The sequence below is a fragment of the Clinocottus analis genome, unplaced genomic scaffold (genome assembly GCF_023055335.1).
Source record: "Clinocottus analis isolate CAN_PGR_092001 unplaced genomic scaffold, fCliAna1.0.p SCAF_23, whole genome shotgun sequence".
In the NCBI taxonomy this organism is placed as follows: domain Eukaryota; kingdom Metazoa; phylum Chordata; class Actinopteri; order Perciformes; family Cottidae; genus Clinocottus; species Clinocottus analis.
The window spans coordinates 6,902,712-6,921,791 of record NW_027175965.1 but is presented as its reverse complement, the minus strand read 5'-3'; the positions used below and the strand labels follow the sequence as shown (position 1 = coordinate 6,921,791).

The window sequence follows — 19,080 nt, the reverse complement described above, 5'->3', positions numbered from 1 at the left end:
AACTCTGCTCTGCCTCTTTTAACGATATACTTCAGTGTTGAGATTTTCAGCTCCTTGCACGTCTGCAAAATCAGTGCATGATATAAGATGGAGGCTGCATTCAGATCTCTCCACATCATGTGTCTGCCCATGAAATCTGGGCATTTTTCTGTCTCAGCATCATTGCAGCATTGCGAGGTCATTGTGAGTGTATCTGTCCTGAGTAGCTTTTCTCTGCACACCTGCCCCTCAAGGTCAGAAGGATGGATAAGTTCCTACAAAAAAGCCTTTTAAACTCAGTGTTTGCAATATGGCCGTTTGTCTCCAGGATGTCAGTATGCTTGCATTAGTGCGTGCTGTTTCCTTGTCTATTTACTGTACTGTCTTCTGTCTGCATATTGTTCTTCGTCTGCTTGTTTATACGCCCGCCAGCCTTCGTCCTGTTGTACTAATTACTTGTCTCCTTGTCTGCTAACCTGTCTACCCGCCTGTCAGTGGATCAACATGCTTCTTCCAAGCTTAGTCAACAGCTTGACTCAATACCCATAACAACCCAATGCCTTCACACTTTTAATTCTCTCATGCTTTTTCCCCACCTGAGCGTGCTGGATGGATGGATTATACAGGCTCTGAATTAAATTTAGACATTTTTATCAGCTTCTTAGTAGATTTAACAAATGGGTTCCCAATCAGAATATAAAAATTACAAAGTTAATCTAATGGTTCTATATCAAACATAGTATTTTAAAGCCATGAACATCAGAATTCATGTGATTTGCGATTTTGTGCTGTTGTGTTAAGAGCAAGGTGTGCCTTCCAGTTTAGTTCTGACTCAGACGCTAATGTAGCTTCTGGGCTAATACACCGGGGACCCCAGGGAGAAGCAGACATAGGCAACACGCCCACAGTAAAGTCCCAATCACACAACGCAGGCTCTTAGTTTAAGACGTGACTCATTTAAAGCAATACTTGATTCATTGGACAGATGCTGCAGGAAGGTTAACTTGATGATATTTGAAAATAGTTTACCTCAAAAATCAAATTTTTATGTGAGATTGCAGTGTTACATTTTGTTTGTAGTTTCTCAAAGATTTCATTGAGATAACCAACTCCTGCTTTGTTCATCAGTGACTCTATAAGGACAAATTTTACCTCCAAACACAGCAGGGCATGCTACCATATAGGGAATCTAAAGGTCCTTTCTGAGTTTTGTAGATGACAGATGGTCGAGACAAGCCTAGATTTTAAGCCTTTTCTTAATAGCCTTAAGTGCAGTATAAGTTAATTTTATCGAGCATGGAATGAGCTCTTGTAGACATCTGCTCAATTTAATAACGGGAGAAGGGTATTCTGTAATTGCTGTGTTTCAAGATTGGCCTTTTTATTAAAGGCAGTGTTTCCGCAAACCTTTTTCTGTAGGTTGGGGTGGACATTACTGAGTTATAAAAATAACACAGTGCTGCTTTGAGTGGTGTTACTCCTGTTGTGAGTTTTTTTCACTTGGGACTCTTTATGAAGTTAGCTTCCCACTCCAAGATTATCCTCAACTCTTTTTAGAGACCACATTGACTTTTTTCCTTGCAGAGCAAAACCTTTGCAAGTATATATATATATATATATATATATATATATATATATATATATATATATATATATATATATATATATATATATATATTGTTTGGCAGTGTCCTGTCTTGTTTTGCTCCATGTCCTTTGGCTTTTCCTAGAATTACATTACTGTCTTGAGAAGAGACCACTAATGATGTTAGCACTTGTGCTAGCATCCCTCTGAACGGAAGCCATTAAGTCGTTAAACAGTGTTTGCCACTCGCTGTGTTCTTTCTTACTCCATTAATTAACCCTTGCCATACACATTCGTGTAATCTCTCACTTTGTCATCCACTCAGATTTAGGTCCTGCTGTACCTTAAACATGGAAAAGTAATTTATTACATTATTGAGATATTATATTTGAAAATAAATCTGTAATTATTCAGAATAAGCAATGGGTGGTTTTCCTTAATGTTGCCTGAAGTGAAACAGAAGATGCTGCCATGATGCAAGTTGCATTAAAAGGATGAAGAAAACCTGATAGCACTAATACTGAAGAAATTTGCGCTTGTGAATGGCCTCAAAATGCAAACTGTAACTGAAGTGTTTAAACTTTGGTCGCATTGCAGAACAGCTGTTTGAAGGAACAATTAAAGCTCCCTTCCCTTCTTACGCGACAGACCGAGAGAGCACACTGTGTCCTCACGCTGAGAAGTCCGGCAGATGCCTCACCAAGATCAGAGATAGGGAATCCGCCAAGCCACATAATGAAAGAAGAGATCTTTCGTCTGGCTTCACATGAATTAAACCGTCAGTACTTTGGGGCTAACACTTGATCGCCGCTATCGGCAGGAGGTGTCTGTACATGAGCACAAGTGTGCACAACAGAATGAACAAACAACACATACTAACTTACAAGCACCCACACAAACAGTAGGATGGGTCAAGCACCCTTGTCACAAGTGTATTGTTCTTAAAAAGATACTGCAAAAAGTATTTATCTTTCCTTTGCATTGCCTCGCTCAAGGCCACACCGTGTGCAATTTGCAAACTGAATTGACCTAACGAATTAAAGCCTCTTATAAGGCAGGAGTTTTACACCTTCAGTTACACCCAATTAAAAAAATGCTCTATGCATCTCACATGTATGCATATCTCATTTTTATCCACCGTCTCTGAGGAAGAACCGGAAACCTTTATAGAAACAGGTGCTGATCGCCTCTGGCGACCATGAATATTCATCCAGCGCTGTTTCTCAAGGTGTTTGACTGTCTCTGCATAGGCTTTTGAAATTGCTGCAGGGGTTTGTGAGCCTACCTTCATGTATATAGGGACAATCCTTTGTGTTTGTGAATGTGTCGTCATTTTGTATGCATACAAAATGACTTCCTCTGACGTTTGACATTTACTTGATGTGACAACAGCTGTCTACAGGATGTAAGATGGAATAGTGAGCAGGATCAGTGAGAGGATAGTTCTGGTTGAGACTTCTCGTGGCCAGCAGGCCCCTCTGGATCGATTTACTATTTTGGCTGCGGTCAAGCTGATCCAAATGTCAAAGTAGTAAAGACAATCCATCAAATGTAAGAAATGATGACATTTGTCTTTAATTCATGAGTGAAGTCAGTGGTGTTGAATTTGAGTACCAGACGTGTGTGTGTGTAGGTGTGTGTGTGTGTGTGCGCGAGCATGTGTGTGGCATCAGGTTACTGCTCAAAGGCTCAGTGTGTGTACCCGCATGTGGTACGAGGTAGAGATAGGCTCGGTCATAAGATGATGTGATGAATTCACGACCAGACGAGGAAGAATGAGAGTCGAGGATTCATCAGAAAATAAATGGAGGGGGAAAACTGGGCTTTTATATGGGGTAAGAATACGCCAGTAGCTTTTAGGTTGAGTTTGTTTGGGATACTTGTACAGTACGATTGAGCAAATGAATCATACAAAACTCTATTAAAGCAGGAATTACGTCTTTAGGAGAAATATAACCTATACACCTGTACTATAGTGCTATCCTGTTGTTATGTACAATGGTATTTGAGTTTACTTTGTACAAACCATTTGCTGTAAACCCCCGTTGTCAATGCAGTCTGAAGTGCACCCTGATAGAGCTGCAAAGCTTGAGTTGTTGTAAAAGACGAGGTGAAAACTATAGTTTGTTGACTGGAAAAAATGAAGATGAAACTAAGGGATGGGGGTTGGATGTGTCTCACTGCCCACTTTCCTTACAGGATTAATTATGTCATGTTTAAAGATGATTTTGCATTTGAGACTTTTATTTTCATAAAGGTACAGCAATGTTTCTTGACACTGAGACACAGTTTCCCACTTTAACACAGGCATTGTTTGTGCTGTTGGTCAGTGAGCAGCTCCATTGGAGCAGCTGTTGATCCATTGCCTTGGTAACCCATGTGGAATTGGATCTCACACGCTTTCTGCAGCATTATTGATTGAAGTTTTGTGTATTATCAGCTGTGTGAACTATAACGGGTTTCTCATCGGCGCTCTTAAGCTATTCTTGTCAAATTATTGCCGTATTGATTTTCACAGTGCTAATGATTTTTTAATTTCCAGAAGAGGCCTTGAGTATTGCAAGGCTGTCTGTCCATCTGCGATGACCATGAACACATTTTCAGAGTGGAAAGACAGTGTGTGTGCTTCAAGCGGAGCAGCCAGTCACTCAATAATGCATAAAAGCATTGAGCCTGGACGATAGATGCACCACAGCTGACCCCATCTACCCTTTAACCCATCCACGCACAGCGGCTTTTCGGTCGGCCTTTGGTGTCCCTTCATGCAATAATTTGTACTTTTTCTCTTCCTTTCCTTAGGATTGAAAAAACGTACCAGGAAGGCCTTCGGGATACGGAAGAAAGAGAAGGACAATGACTCCACGTAAGTACATATCCAAAGAGAAACATCTAAATAAAAATATATTTTCTTAAAAAAAATGTTTATATTTGGCAGGTAGAGCAGAATGAAATTATTAAAATACGTTTGAACAAATACAGGATTAGTGTTAAGTACAGGTCTAGTCCAATACCAGTTGATCAGAGCTGATTCTATACATACAAGCATGCAACAAGCGTCCCATATCCAGTGCATCTGACATTATTTGTTTGCCACCAGCCAATGATATTTCTGTTAAAATCTTTGCAGAAATGTTCTGAAATTTTGCAAATACAGCAGGATCAAAGACTTAAGTGATCAGTTGGATCACTTAAATAGAAGTAGAAGTATTTGGTCAGTTTGCTGAATCTCTGTAATCGTGATGGTTGTAACGCTGCATGAGACACTTTCTATAAAAGATTTGTGCCCTGACGTACGAATGAGTAAGTGTGTGGGTGTGGTAGCGTGGCATGAAAAGGTTTTCCTAAATATCCCGATTAAATATTTTGACTTGAATAATTAGCAAAGCACTTCATTTTCATGCTGTCCTTTCTTCTCTCTGCTTCTTTAAATCCTCACAGGGGGTCCCCAGACAGAGACAGTGGTGTAAGTAACATAAAACACGTCATATCAGCCCATTATTTAATTTGTAAATTACTACTACTCTACATGTGTATAACTGGAGAAAATCAAGACATGTGATTTTGAGTTCATTGTTTATTTTTTTGCTCTTTTTACTTGCCAGGAACCCCAAGAGGTTGAATCGGTACTGACCTCTGATCCCTAGTCCTTGTGGAGTAGATTAATCTCTAGAATAGTTAATATATAGTCGCTTAGACTGGTTGTAGACATCACATTATGTTCTTCTGCTCATCAGTCAGCCTCCAGCTTCATCTATAGTTTCATTAGCAGTCTCTTGGTGGAGGCTTTGAGGGAACAGGATATCCCCCCTTAGTCCTTTGGAGAAGCTTGAGGAGATTTAAATCTTGAAATATTATCCAGCTCTGTTGGATGATTAGCAGCATGTTGGGATAATACCAATAATCATCCTTATTATACAATCATTAGTGACCAAACAAACAATAAATAAGGCCTGTAAGAGAAAAATAGGGATCTGTGTGACAGCAGCTAACTTAGAAACACATCCAGTGGTAGAGCAGAATATACTGTACCTTCACTGCTGGGATTTTAATCAAAGAGTCTCTCTCCTCTCAGTCTCAGAAGAAGACCAACGGGGCCCCTAATGGCTTCTACGAAGATATCGACTGGGAGAGATATGTAAGTGATAGGATTGTTATTTTATGCTGTTTTTCAAACAGTAGTTTAGCCTTAACGTCAACGACTCGCCCGCAAAACTACTGCCCTGAATGAGTGTATATTATTGATCCATTTTTTTGAAAAATGTGTGTGCTATTGACAAATTTGGGATCAAAGCAGGCAATGAAGTTGGTTTAACCTTTATCATTTGCAACATTAAATTGCCTGCATTTGAGATCCAGATTATGGCCATTATGGATATGCATTTCGTCATATTGCATTGAACATAAAACCTACCATCTGAGTCGCCAATTCAGCACATTTTTATCAAGATTCTACTTTAACCAACAGCTTTATGTAACTAATGTCACAGTAGTGTGTGACTGATGACATCATACAAACGTAGAAAGAGATTAACACTGTCACTATTTGTGTTTCAGAACTCTCCCGAGGTGGATGATGAAGGCTACAGCATGAGACCCGATGAGGAGTCAGAAGAGGGAGATATCCTCTGCACTGCTTGATTTGTCATTTGGCGGGATTCATGTTTTCTTTTTCTCTGCTAAGTTACCTCGGCTCGCCAAAAATGGATTGCATCTGAAATCCAGTACGGGATTTGTTAAATTTGGTGCACACTAAAAAGAAATTAGTTCGTATGCAATTGTGTTCACAGGAGGATGCATTTAATTATCTCTCAAATTCAGCTGAGTCTGCAAAAAATCTTAATAATCAAATATCCCTGCTTTTAAAAGAGATATCGACTGCAGGTACAGTGATGACAAAGTCTGTCAACTGCTCTTTAAAGAAGTATTCAATTTACATTTACCTAAGGTTAAGTTATCATATAAATAAATACATATATATATAAATATGTATATAAAGTTATCAGGCCAATATATTTATCACTTTGCAATTTCCTCCTCCCTATGTTGAAGGTTTTATTTGATTTAGAGGTGGATGCACCTTTTTCTTGTGGCACCAAACTTTCAGTTCTACAAATCCTGGACAACATTAATTTAACTTTGGAGACTTTCCTTGACGCTTACACCACCGCCAACCATCAAAAAGCCCCACTTCTTTTCCTCTGACGAGTCGGAAGGAGAGGAGGACCACAGGAAAAAGTTCAAAATCAAGATCAAGCCACTGCCGTCCGATCGCGTAGCGTGTGTGCCCTCAGTCGACGAGCTCAAAGCCTCCATAGGCAACATCGCCCTGTCCCCGTCTCCTATGGTGAGTAGCTCTGACATCACTGCCCTCTCTTTAACAGGCGGCTGTCTATCAGTGTTTAGATGTTGATAATGTGTGAGAATCACTCATGTTTTTATCGCCATCCTCTTCCATCATATTTCAACGTATAGAGAGATTTAGTGGGATGCGGCCGTGCATGTGTGTGTTTCCCACAGAGATGCTGCACGATGTTGTGTGTGCTGCTATCTTTCCTACTTCATCACTGTTTTGTTTTAGCTAAGGACGGGAGCTCTTCACGGGTCACTACTTCTTGTTATTTTGTTTTTTTGTTTTTTTTTAAATAACAACCAAACTAGTTTGTTTAGTGTTATCACATTGAGGCCGGTGTTGTTTAACACGACAACAGCAGCTAGGTGTGAAGCTCTTGTTTGAGGTGAAGCAGCTTTGTCGTTGAGTCCAAATTCAAGCACACATTCCCATCACACAGCCTGTATTCAACAGAGGCACTCCGAAACAGGCCTCCCCTACCTACCCACAATCCCTTTCTTCCCCAGCGAGGACAGTTAGCTTGAGTGACCATCTTGAATAATTCACGTAGGAAAGTGGGCACAGTGAAACTGTGTGTCAGTGTGCTGCTCAGCGAGACTGCTTGTGGTCATTTGAGCTTCTGCATTTAATAATTTAATCCAGCCTCTGTGTTTATCCACTGGCTCTATTCATCTATCAGGTGTTGATAATGGTTAAATAGTTTATGGTTGTGTTCACGTGTGTAGTAGATGGTAAACATTGGTTGTTTCTTCTCATTTTGAGGTTTTTGCTCACAAATACGACTCTAAGATCATTTGTGTTCAACAGACAATTAATCAAAAATACTTTTTACAAAGCAGTAATTGTTAAAAAGGTATCTGAAATAAGTTTCGCTGAACATCTTCTTGAGATCTCTCTAATGCAGTTAAGTAAAATCAATGTTAACCAAAATCACGACATTGTAATGCTGGCCTGTACTTGTAATTACGCAACTGCCACCTTCACCTCTCGTAGTTCAAATTAGCGTCACGTTTGCCTCGGCACAGCTTTTCCCTCACAAATAAACTACATGAGTCCCAGAGTAACTCTGAGTCCCTGGCAACTCTGCGTAACCTTGGCTATGGACTGACAATGAAATGGTCTGATGAAAAGAGGAAGAGGGTCCAAATGTTAACAGGCCTCCAAAAGCAAACACTGATCCTTTCCACATCTTTCCTTCTCCTTGAACTGATCCAGTACAACTTTATTCCAGACTTCTTATTTTCAAAAACAAGACTTACACTTGACAAGAGCCCACAGCCATTTGAATAATCATTGAGATTCCCTCGACTAATACCTGAGACTCTGCATGTTAGTGCTCTTGCTCTTCATGTTGGTTTTCCATATATTAATATGGCAAGCTCTTACCCCAGCTTTGGAACGTATACCTAGTATCATGCATTGATACTTAGTTTTGAATTTAGTGGTTTGCATGAGCTTAATTTCTGTAAAGAATTTGGCACATTTTGCATGAATTATGCATTTGCACATTAGCTTGTGAAAGGAAAACAACGATGCAGGTTAAGAGCTTATTTCACATAAAACCTTGGTGTTCACATCATGTCAGGAGGAGTAGTGGGTAATGTGTATGATGGGAGCCATAGTACTACAGCTCTAGCTGTGTTAGTAGTGGCTGCCTACATTGTGCTTGGATGCTTTGCTGTGTTTTGCCAGCATTAATATACTCCCCCCTCTAGTCTTCTAACTATTCCACCCCTCTCTTCTATATATGTCTCTCTCGTTCTCTGGCTGCCTCTAATGATACTCACCTCTGTAGAGAAGTCCGGTAAGCCTTTGCTTTGCATGCTGTTGTGTTTATAGCTCTGTGTTTCTGAGAATAGGCTTACTACAAATAGCTAGAGTGTAATAATTATAGGCTTTATTATTAGCACAGCATGTATACAGCAATGTTGTGTGCTTTCTCTGTTGGTGGGTGTGTGTTTCATTGTTGTGATTTATGCAGAATACTCCATGTGCATGCGTGTGAGTGCATTTTCATGGCACATGTTGATTTGTTTGCCCTGGTACTTACTTGGAGTACAACTGCGCTGTCTTTTAAAGTTGTTTCCACTGACTAAGACGTCTAAAATCTGATTTTAATTAGTTCAGGAGTTTTGAGCTTCCAGTTCTTAGTCCAAATGAAGCAGTAGAGGAGGCGAGAAAAAGGTCAGAACTGGAGCTAAGATGTGAGAGACTTAAAAATAAGCAGTATTGAATCTCATATTATTTCTCATTTGTCTTATGCCTACTAGCATTTAAACTCAAAGGGCTTAATTGAAAAGACAAAAGTATCAAGGGCCATTAATGTAGCCAGCCACAGGGAGTCACCTTGTTCAGATATATAAATATAAATGTGTCCTTACTCCAAAAGAAAAGGTGCAATATTGAATTTCTAAAATTAATCTTGGGATTCTTTTACATCAAATCACATTATTGTTTTCAGTGGTTCATTTTAGACATCGTCATTTACAGTATACACAACTACTTGTGTGTAAGAAGACCAGAGCTATGACTCTGACAGAGGCTAAAAGGTCACAGTGTGTGACTGAACTTCCTCTTTACTTACAGCAGAGAGACAATGATTGGCTAAGGTGTCATGACAAACAGTGTTGCGCTGTATCCTGCACCAATTTAGCCAATGAACTGAATCTCTTCTTCCAGCATGTCCCGCCCCCTTGTTGCATCACTTTAATCACTAACGGCTCACTGCACAACTGGATCGAGCACACAAGTGAGAGATGAGGGGAGATGGAGGCTTGATGCGAGACGGAGGTGACGAAGGCAAATGGAAAGATTTCACCAGAAATTAAAAAGGGCAGAGTGGGGACTAATAAAGTAATAGCTAAAAAAAATACAAAATAGCAATAATTATATTGTTTTTCACAAAAATGATCACATAAAGAAATATAGAGATGAAGATACAAAATGAAGGGGGGAAAAGAGAAGGGAGATATTTCACCAGCTTGTCAAGCTTTTTGGTTGTTGGATGACTCGTCACAGCAGGTTCATAGATGGCAATAGAGACATATATTGTCATCATTAGAAGAGAGCGATGAAGGCATTAACACAGATATATGTATGTGAATCATTTGAGCACATAGCGCCCTGAACACGGACATGTACTCTTCCTTATCCCCAAATCTGACCGGCCAGGCCAAACGTTTTCTTCTCCTCAGGTATAGGATGTCTGCTTTACTGATCTGTCACTCTCTGACCAGGTGTCTGTTCTCTCTTCCTTTTTGCTGGTCACAGAGACGTAGCCCGGTAAGTGTCCTTTTCTTTTCAGCTTCCTGGGTTCAGGCAAACAAATATGTCGCATGCTTCTTGTACCCTTTTGCTCTTCACCTTGTCAGTTGAATAAGACAATGCGTAGGTGGGTTCTAGGTGAGGCGATGGGTCAAAACTGTTTGCTAATTTGTTTTGACGTTCATATTCAAACAAATAAATATATAATATTCTTTTCCAGATCTCCAAGATTGCTAAGGTGCTTGTTTTTCTTTTTGAATGGCTTCATGCTTGGTCTCTGTAGTGGGAGAAAATTTGCACTTTTGACAGCTGGACCCTTTGATGTCTTACTTCAGTCACTCCCCATCGTCGTGTCTTCTCATCTGAACAGCTACCGTCTCCCCCCCTCTCTTTCCCTCCCTCCCCCTCTTCTCATCTGCCCTCTGCCTCTCTTGGCCTCTTGTGTCCCTCATAGGGCGAACTCATACATATGCTCACATAGACACGGGTGTCACAGCTGGAGAGGCAATATTATGGTGCTGTTGCCTCTTCAACAACAAAACTCATTCCTCTTTTAAGTGTCTTGCATTCCAACTGTATCAGACTCAATTATTTTCTAGTACTAGGGTTGGCTTCTTAAGACTTCAAAAGCATGTTTTTAAAGCTTTCCAATATTTAGGTTTGGCTGTAACGCCTCAAACCGCTGCTCACAGCACAGTTAGGTCAGCATTTTTTTAAGTCTCCTTGATTTAAAATGTATCCCTAACCGTGGATATTTTGCTGTTCCATATACATACAGGTGATTTGTTAGAACTGTCATATTTCACTGAATGTGCAGTGTTAAATCAATCACTTAAAAGCATAAGAAATGCTATTTACAGTACACTGCAAACAGTATTTCCATTTGGGGGTTGCCTGGGGGTTTGGGACTGCGGGCCCTGGTTTGTGTTCAGCTCTCTGACCTTTGCTAAAACTCATTCCCAATTTCTCTCTTCTCATGTCTCTTCTCTCTGCTGTCTAATAAAGGCAAACTTCTTTTTAGTAGCAGAACCTTATACTGCTGTAAAGCCTGCACCGCTGTAGTTTGTAGCTGGACAGGGTCAATGTTCCACGGGTCTCCTCAGATTAAATCAACCTGAGGCTGAAGTTCATCCTCTGACCTTCACCACTGTACAGTCTCCATCAGTGTTCTGGTTAAACCACTTTGCTTTTTGTAATAAAGTAAACTGTTGACTTGCCATACAGTTACATCGTATTGTGTAATTGCAGCTGTTTGACGTGTAGGATTTTAGGAACATTATAGACAAATGTAATTAGAATTGATGCACGATTTTACTTGTTAGTGAATCTTTGCTGTTTTGTGTTTTTGTTTTTACATGTTACTGTCATTTCTTCCTGTTACAGGGTTTGAAAAGGAACACATCCAGTGAGTATCATTCGTGGTCCAGGTTCTTTTTTTAATAATTGTGAATTGAATGTGATGCAAGGGTCCCATATGCTATTTTAATTATGCTTCCAGCTGAAGAGATTGCCAGACCGAGACGTGTCGTCCCTACTTTACCCACAGTGGCCCCCACACCAGCTCCAGCTCCAGCACCACAGCTCCCCAGGTACGCACCTCGCTGTTCCCTGACAAGTGACGGGCTTAATGTTAAGGAGCTATGTGTATCATAATTTGGTCCATTCAACCATGATACATCCCGTTATGCTCGGATAGGCCTGGCATTTGAAACTCATCAATCAGCCAACCAACGACTTTATGGAGCTATTAGTTTAGTAAAAACTGCATCATTTTTCAATTTATTAACTTCACTTTATTTCACAGTATTTTAATATCACTCTAAAGTTGTGTTGTCTTACTGAAACATTCTGCACATGACTTATTGCTTTCTACCTTCAGGTGTCTATCTTAGTGACCCTTAGTAGTGTGGAGTTACTTTGATATACAGTCTATAAAGAAAAGAAGGAAACTTCTTTAGTTAATTTTCTAGCTATAACCAAAGGCTGTGATGATATAATAAGTTAATTGTGTATAGCGCTTTATTAAATACTCAAAGGCGCTTAATTATCATTATTAATTATGTTGAACTTCCAACCTTTGCCATCCCAGACGTTTGATACAAACATTGTGTTTATTCCGTTGGACGGCCACTTGAAGCTTCAGTGAATCTGCAAAGCTGTCAGTGTGTTTATTTAAATAAAATACATGTTGGTATCTTGTTCTATTCTACAGAAGCCCAGTTCAAGGGATGTAATATTGTTATATTCACATACCAAGTGGGAAATGTATAAATTAAGATGGGATGAGAAGATTAAAATGTATTCTACCTGTTTTATGATAGAATCTATACCTGATCTATGTTGTTTCCTGAAATGTACTTCCGTAACTGTGTCTTCTCTCAATGTCTTCTCTCATATTGACCTTTTTGACTGTTGCAGCCGTCAGCCAACACCAGTCTCTGAAGACACTACAGACTTATTTGGGCCTCCCTTGGAAACAGGCTTTGGAGAACCAAAAGCTGAAGGTAAGCCTCCTCGCTGTGTCTTTGTCACTCTGCGTTTCTGTCTCTTTACACGTCTTTGTGTCTGTTGTTAGAATATGTTTGTGTTAACAGTTGTTACCAGTGTTGTTGTTTTGTCAAACTATGATAGCAACACAATACAAAAGGCTTTTTGAACAAACATTTATTGTCTCTTTAAAGCTGCCAGCTAAGCCCTGCTTGGCTGTCGGAGCACACACCCTCTCTCACTCTCCTCCTCCCCCCTCTCACCTATTTCTCTAACGTCATTGTTCTTCCCTCAGGCTACTGTGCAGTTGTGGATTCACTCCATCTGTCTTTGCGAAGGTCAAAGTTGAAATTGGTCATGTTCGTGTGCAGTTTGTTAATATGCAGACTCTGCTGTCACCCGCTTCTAGCCAATCCAAAACCAGGATTTAGTGATACAGGCTGTGAGGGAACTCCTAGCTGTTATGCAACTGCCATGTCAGGCATAACTTACATTAACTCGACACAAATTCCCTTGATAGATTCATTTAGACAAAAAACAGCATGTGTGGGACAACTGGTCACGTTTTACTTTCTGACTCATTTTGGTTCCATCTTCACAAGATCATAAAGAGAAGGGGTGTGTAATATTAATGAACTCATGTAATTTTACAAATGATTTCAAGGTGGTACAGCTTCAACAAACTAATACACAGAATAAAGAAGCATTAGGAGGACCTAAAGCTTCTTTGAGAACCAAAGGGTCAGCAACCTTTACATGTTTTGGCTCTAATGCACCTGACTTGGCCTGTTCTGTCCCCTCCTGAACGTAGTGGGTCTCTCTGAGTCCGATCCTTGGGGGGCTCCCCTGTCAGAGCCTGAATCCTCTATGACAAGATCCTTCCCCACAGGAAGTAAGTTTTATAATTCTGTGCATATTCTTCTCCTTGGAATGACTGGACACCTCATGAACCTCGTCATCATCATCATCATCATCATCCGACTAACAAACAGACCTGCAAACTGACCCGATCAAACAATAACATTCTGCTTTCTCATTACATGTTTCATGTCGTCATCTATTCATCACACCCAAAGGATTTACTGCTGGTTGTAATTTATTATGGGAGAATTCTGTGCCTGTCTCCCATTCTCCACCACTCCATCCTCGCTTGCTACCTTCTTGCATCTGGAATGGTGGTGACTGAATGTGCTTTGCTGCATGGTTGATGATTTGTGGGATGATCCCTCCTCAAGTTGTTGACGTTGTTGGGTTTGGCTGGTGTGGTAAAATTGTCATGTTTTGATCCAAACTTTCAATGCTAATGTTGCAACAACATGTGTTTTAGGCTATTATCGGAAAAAATATACTTTTTTATTTGCAATAATCAGCATTTGTATGCAGCGCACCAAAAGTTTCAGTGAAAAGAAAAATCTTGACCAACATGAATTCACTTTATCAATTTATTTGGAAATAATCTCCTGTGTTATAGGACTATTCATTTTCGCACTTTTTTTATTGCAGCTCCACCTCCACTTCCACCCAAGAATGTCCCGACCTCAACCACTTCGACTGGCCCTGCCTCTGCAGATGGCGCTGGTAAGAGCTCCTCTCATCTATTTCCGCCTTCTGTTATATCACACCTCAGGATAAAACCTTTACATTTGATCTCAACAGTGCCTTCATCTCCAACTTTCTGGCTCTGTCAATCTTTCTGTCAGTCTGGTTTTTATCTCTGTGTATAAACTTACTGAGCACCTTTTCAAACTCTGCCTTTGCCTGGTCACCGGTTGTCTGTGTTTCAGAAGTGTCAACAGAAGCAGACGGTTCCACCAGGAAGCCGTCAATAGCTGACTTGGACAACATTTTTGGACCAGAACAGCCTCCCTCTGCTGGCGAGGATACGGGTGACTCATGGGTCTGCTTCAGTGCAGAATCTTCTAACCGGCCACCTCTTCCAGAGGAACCAGCACCTCCCCTACCAGGCTCCCCTCCTCCACCTGAATCTCCTGCTCCAACCTTACCTACATCGCCACCTCCTCCAGAAGACCTTGCACCACCTCTCCCTACACCCCCTCCCCCAAAAGAAGAACCTGTCTCCCCTCATTTAACCTCCCCGTCTTCCTCAGAGGAGCTCACTGCACTTCCCGCGACCTCATCGCCTCCTCCCCCAGAGGTCCGAAATCTCTCCAACTCTCCACCAACTACACCTCCAAAGGAGCTTGCGTCTCCTCCCATTCCTTCTTCCCCACCTTTTGTCTCCCCCTCCAGCGTCCCGCCAGCCCCTGCTCCAAAAGCAAGCACCCCTCCTGCTGATGGACCTGCAACAAGCACCCCTCCTGCTGATGGGCCTGCAACAAGCTCCATCCCACCGCCTCTTGTTCTGTCTCAAGAGGAGCAGCCCAAGAACACAGACTTCATCCAATCCAAAGAAGATGGAAGCGAAACCGTCACCTCGCCCAACGATGCCAGCCAGGGGAGCCGGACTACGCCTCCTCCACCTCCTCCCCCTACATATCGGACTGTGGTGTCGTCACCAGGTCCCACATCTGGAGCTGGTGGCTCAAATAGTGGTGAGTATTAGTCCATGATTCTTGTTGCATTACATTTTATTTAGTTGACCCTTTTATCCAAAGCGACTTACAATTAGTGCATTCAATCGTGAGTACAAACTAAGAACAACAAGAATCAAGAAAACACAATTTCTTCAAGAAAGTTAAACTACAACATGTTATCAGTAAGAGACATTAAGGACCATTGGAAGTTAGCAGGTACACCGTCAGGAGGGAGTTATAGTAGTCAAGAGAGATATTGTCTTGTCTATAGAGGGCAGGCTTCTTTAGAGCTTGGATTGATTGTCACTCAAACATAAATGGAATAATGAAATCGATGTCCCGGTCATCACGCCAGCCAGGTGACCATCCATATCAAGAGCATCCATACAAATGCAGTTAGGGAAGGATTTGAAACAATGGTAAAACTTCTTTTTTAGTGCATTACGCCATCTTTGTTTTTAAACTTGTACATAATGAATCCCAAATCTACATTGTAATTGATCCCTGGAAAAGAGGTCATGTTTTGGCCCAGTTAGATGAACTATGTTGGTATGTGTTGTTGTTCTGATTGACTCGTATTTAAAGGTCAGACTTCACTCTTTTCAAACTTATTCATTTTTATTGCACATACAGTGTCTTCTATAGAAGTTATCAACCAGTCAGAAGGATTCATTTTTATTCCCATCCCATGTTTATATTAAAACAGTACACTGCACAGTTACATTGTTTGCATGAAAATATATTTCCATAATAGAAATAGGAAATATGTTTTGCCAATGTGTCGGAGTATGTCGATGCTGCAGGTCTTCTGCATTTCTAGTGTAGCTGTTTCTACACTATTCAGCGTTTTAAAAGACAGTTTTGTTATATAATCCTTATCTGTCTCTGTGCTGCTCTGCAGGCTTCTCCTCTCCAGTGCGACCTGCCACTCCTTCGACAGTGAGCCCCACCCCACCACCACCTCCACCTCGCCCCCCTTCACGGCCTAAACTTCCACCAGGGAAACCAGCTGTAGGAGATGCAGTAAGTGTAACAGTTATGACCTTTTCACTACTGAATCAGATGGTTGTGTTTTGGTATTTTGCCAAGGACTGGGTACATTGCATGGACTAGCATTAAGCATTCTTTGCAAAGCCAACAGAGCCCAACACCAATGTACAACTTGCTTATTGTCAAATAAACTTTGACAAAAGTTTTCCAGATATAACAAAGTTGTGACAATCCTAGCCTAATCTAACTACTTGAATTTCTGGTTGTCGAGCAATGGTACGACATGCAAAAACCTTCAATCAAAAATATTTGATTTATCTGTTCAGAGTCGTCCGTTCAGCCCGCCGATCCACTCCGCCAGCCCGCCTCCCATCGCCCCGTTGGCGCGGGCCGAGAGCACCTCCTCCATCTCTTCCACCAACTCCATGAGTGCCGCTACCACCCCGACCGTCAATAAAGAGCTCTCCGTGTCGGTGTCAGGTGTGTGATCCCTCAACTGTCACCGAGCGGTGCAGCCTGTCCTCTGACGGCTGTGCTCACAGGCGAGAAGTGTTAGCAGAATTTACCGTTTCCGGGTGTAAGATTAAAAGTTCATTATTGATTTTATGCACTGGCCCTGTCCTTCCTTGTGCTCAGAGTTTTCTTTGGATGTGTCATGCAGTTTTGTATTTATTTATTCATTTTTAAATGTTTTTTTTGTTGTGGAAATTGTGACAGTTTCCTGGCAATGATTGTCTACTAATCAATGCAGTCAGTAATACAGTCCCATCACATTATTAAACCCATTGCATGTCAGCAGTTTCTATCTGAAGATATATTATGTAAAACATGACTGAAATCAATGTGATTTATATTCATATAAAATATGAATGAATAACTCCTAAAGATAATGTTGATATAGTGAATTGTTAAACTTTACATATATAGTATGTCTGGTTAAGGTTGACGCACACAGACACATTTATATATTTACACTCTCACAAGCGTCAGAATGAGTGGGACATGAAGCAGGTTGCTAATTTTAAAGCGCAAACCAACCTTCTTTTTATGAAATTATACAGAAAACAACAGTTGATGCTGCTTGATCTAACTTTTGAATCAGTGCTGAAGGACATGCAGTGCACAGTTGTGAGTTGATAATAGCAAATCTCAGTAGACCATTACTTGGCTTAGTAGTAGTATAAACACATACTCTTGAGGCAGAACCAGTTGCATAAAAACCTAATATGGTCCCTGGTTGGAGTTTATCTTTTTACTCTTTTATTACTAGAATAAAACAACAAGTAAACAGTTTCTCTAGATTGAGACTGGAACATGTGTCGCCCTAAATTCATACATCATTTATTCACAATGGTTTTGTTGATAAATGAAAAAGCAGTATTATAAAGGTCACTGACACTATTTCAGTTTCAGTGCTTTTTCATTTTGAAATGTTCATCTTGTTTTCATTTTAAGCTGCTTTTGTTTATTTTACATAATTTAATTTAATGACAGTTCCTTTCAGATTTTTACATTCTATTATCTTTTCCTTGGTTTGATTGCTTTCTGCTTTTCTGTTTTGCCGTTTGTTTGTCTCTTTATTTGTCCTTTGGCTTGTCAGAAGACGATGCTTATGTAGACAAACTGCCCACCTTTGAGAGACACTTTGATTCGTTTGCAGGTATAGTAAAGATCCCCTCACAGAGAGGAAAGGGGACGGGTTGGGGGGGGGGGAAGCGATGCGATGTTTATCTGTTTGAGGCTTTTTGCGAGGGGCGTTCACATAGACGCGATCCTCCATTGAGTATTTTTGTCTTTTCTCGATTTATGTCAGTCAAAGTGTGCAGGTATTAGGACAGTGAGACGCATTCTGGCTCAGTTTTCATCTCATTGTACATGTCAAACATAATGTTAAAAAAGCATCTCTTTGTCATCACCCCAATACCTACTTATTTGACTCGCCTACTTCAGCTTAGGGACACATTCGTTTTATTCTTTTAAAATGTGGCAGCATTTCAGTAAAATAGACATTTTTCTTCACGGTTTTGCTTTGGCCGACTCATACCTTGCCACACATTTTTTAGGTATTCAATAGATAGGATAGCCTCTCTCTCTGTCTTCTATCTGCGTTTATTTCTCTCTCTTTCAGTCTCTCTTGTAGCTTTCTTGTTACCCGCAGACAAAATCTGCCAGGAAAAATAGCAGTGGTGTCACAAAAGGCTTCATCTATTGCATAACATTTTGTTGTTTTGTTTTTATCCCAAAAAAAAAAATGGAGTGTCATTCCCTTTGCCCATCTGCCCGCTCATCAGACCTTTCTCTCTGTTTTATGACTGTGCACCAGTGGCTGTCTCGCCATGTCACTATGGCAACCTTGTGTCTTTTCTTGGCAACAACATCATATTGTGTTTGTGCAGTGCAGTCCCTCCCAGATACCTTTACTCTCAGTCTGCAGCACCATAGTGTGTTTGCGTGTGTGCGTGTTCAATGAGCGTGTCAGAAGAGCTGCTTATCTGTGGGCCCTCGAGATCCATATTGTTAGTCATTCTCTCGCACATTCGCACTCAAACGCACACTCTCACACATACTGTCAGATTCAGAGCTGCTGCTGCTCACAGAGTTGTTTGAAGTCTGGCATGAGAATTAGGCTGAATTAGACAAGCAGCAGCTGTTTGGTATTCATGGCATCCTCTCTCTACCGCTGGAGTAGCACGACACAGCCTCGAGTTCAGCCAATCTCCACCTGGCCCCCAAAGCCTCGTCGACTCCCACACTTGACCCCCCTGACGCCCCCACCTGTCCCACCTGTCGCTCTTGCACTCTCAAGCCATAGAAAAGGACAACCCCTAAACCCCGCCCTCTCTGAGCGACTGCCCTTTTGTTCTCTTCATGAAGCGCCGCGCTGCTCTCAT

The 19,080-nt window shown here is 41.0% G+C and overlaps 1 protein-coding gene across 4 annotated transcripts in view; it reads left to right on the top strand.

Annotated features, from left to right (window-relative positions):
- sgip1a (SH3GL interacting endocytic adaptor 1a) overlaps positions 1-19,080 on the top strand; it is a 59,090-nt gene that overhangs the window by 30,496 nt on the left and 9,514 nt on the right. For 3 of the 4 annotated variants that reach the window (XM_068590047.1, XM_068590046.1, XM_068590048.1), the window contains 14 exons: positions 4,364-4,427; positions 5,003-5,027; positions 5,637-5,699; positions 6,119-6,182; positions 6,727-6,908; positions 10,185-10,196; positions 11,562-11,583; positions 11,677-11,767; positions 12,597-12,682; positions 13,477-13,557; positions 14,169-14,243; positions 14,450-15,217; positions 16,101-16,222; positions 16,516-16,669. In XM_068590047.1, the coding sequence (XP_068446148.1) occupies positions 4,364-4,427; positions 5,003-5,027; positions 5,637-5,699; positions 6,119-6,182; positions 6,727-6,908; positions 10,185-10,196; positions 11,562-11,583; positions 11,677-11,767; positions 12,597-12,682; positions 13,477-13,557; positions 14,169-14,243; positions 14,450-15,217; positions 16,101-16,222; positions 16,516-16,669 (1,809 nt within the window). The remainder of the gene's footprint in view (positions 1-4,363; positions 4,428-5,002; positions 5,028-5,636; positions 5,700-6,118; positions 6,183-6,726; positions 6,909-10,184; positions 10,197-11,561; positions 11,584-11,676; positions 11,768-12,596; positions 12,683-13,476; positions 13,558-14,168; positions 14,244-14,449; positions 15,218-16,100; positions 16,223-16,515; positions 16,670-19,080) is intronic. The other variant, XM_068590049.1, reaches the window with a different exon arrangement.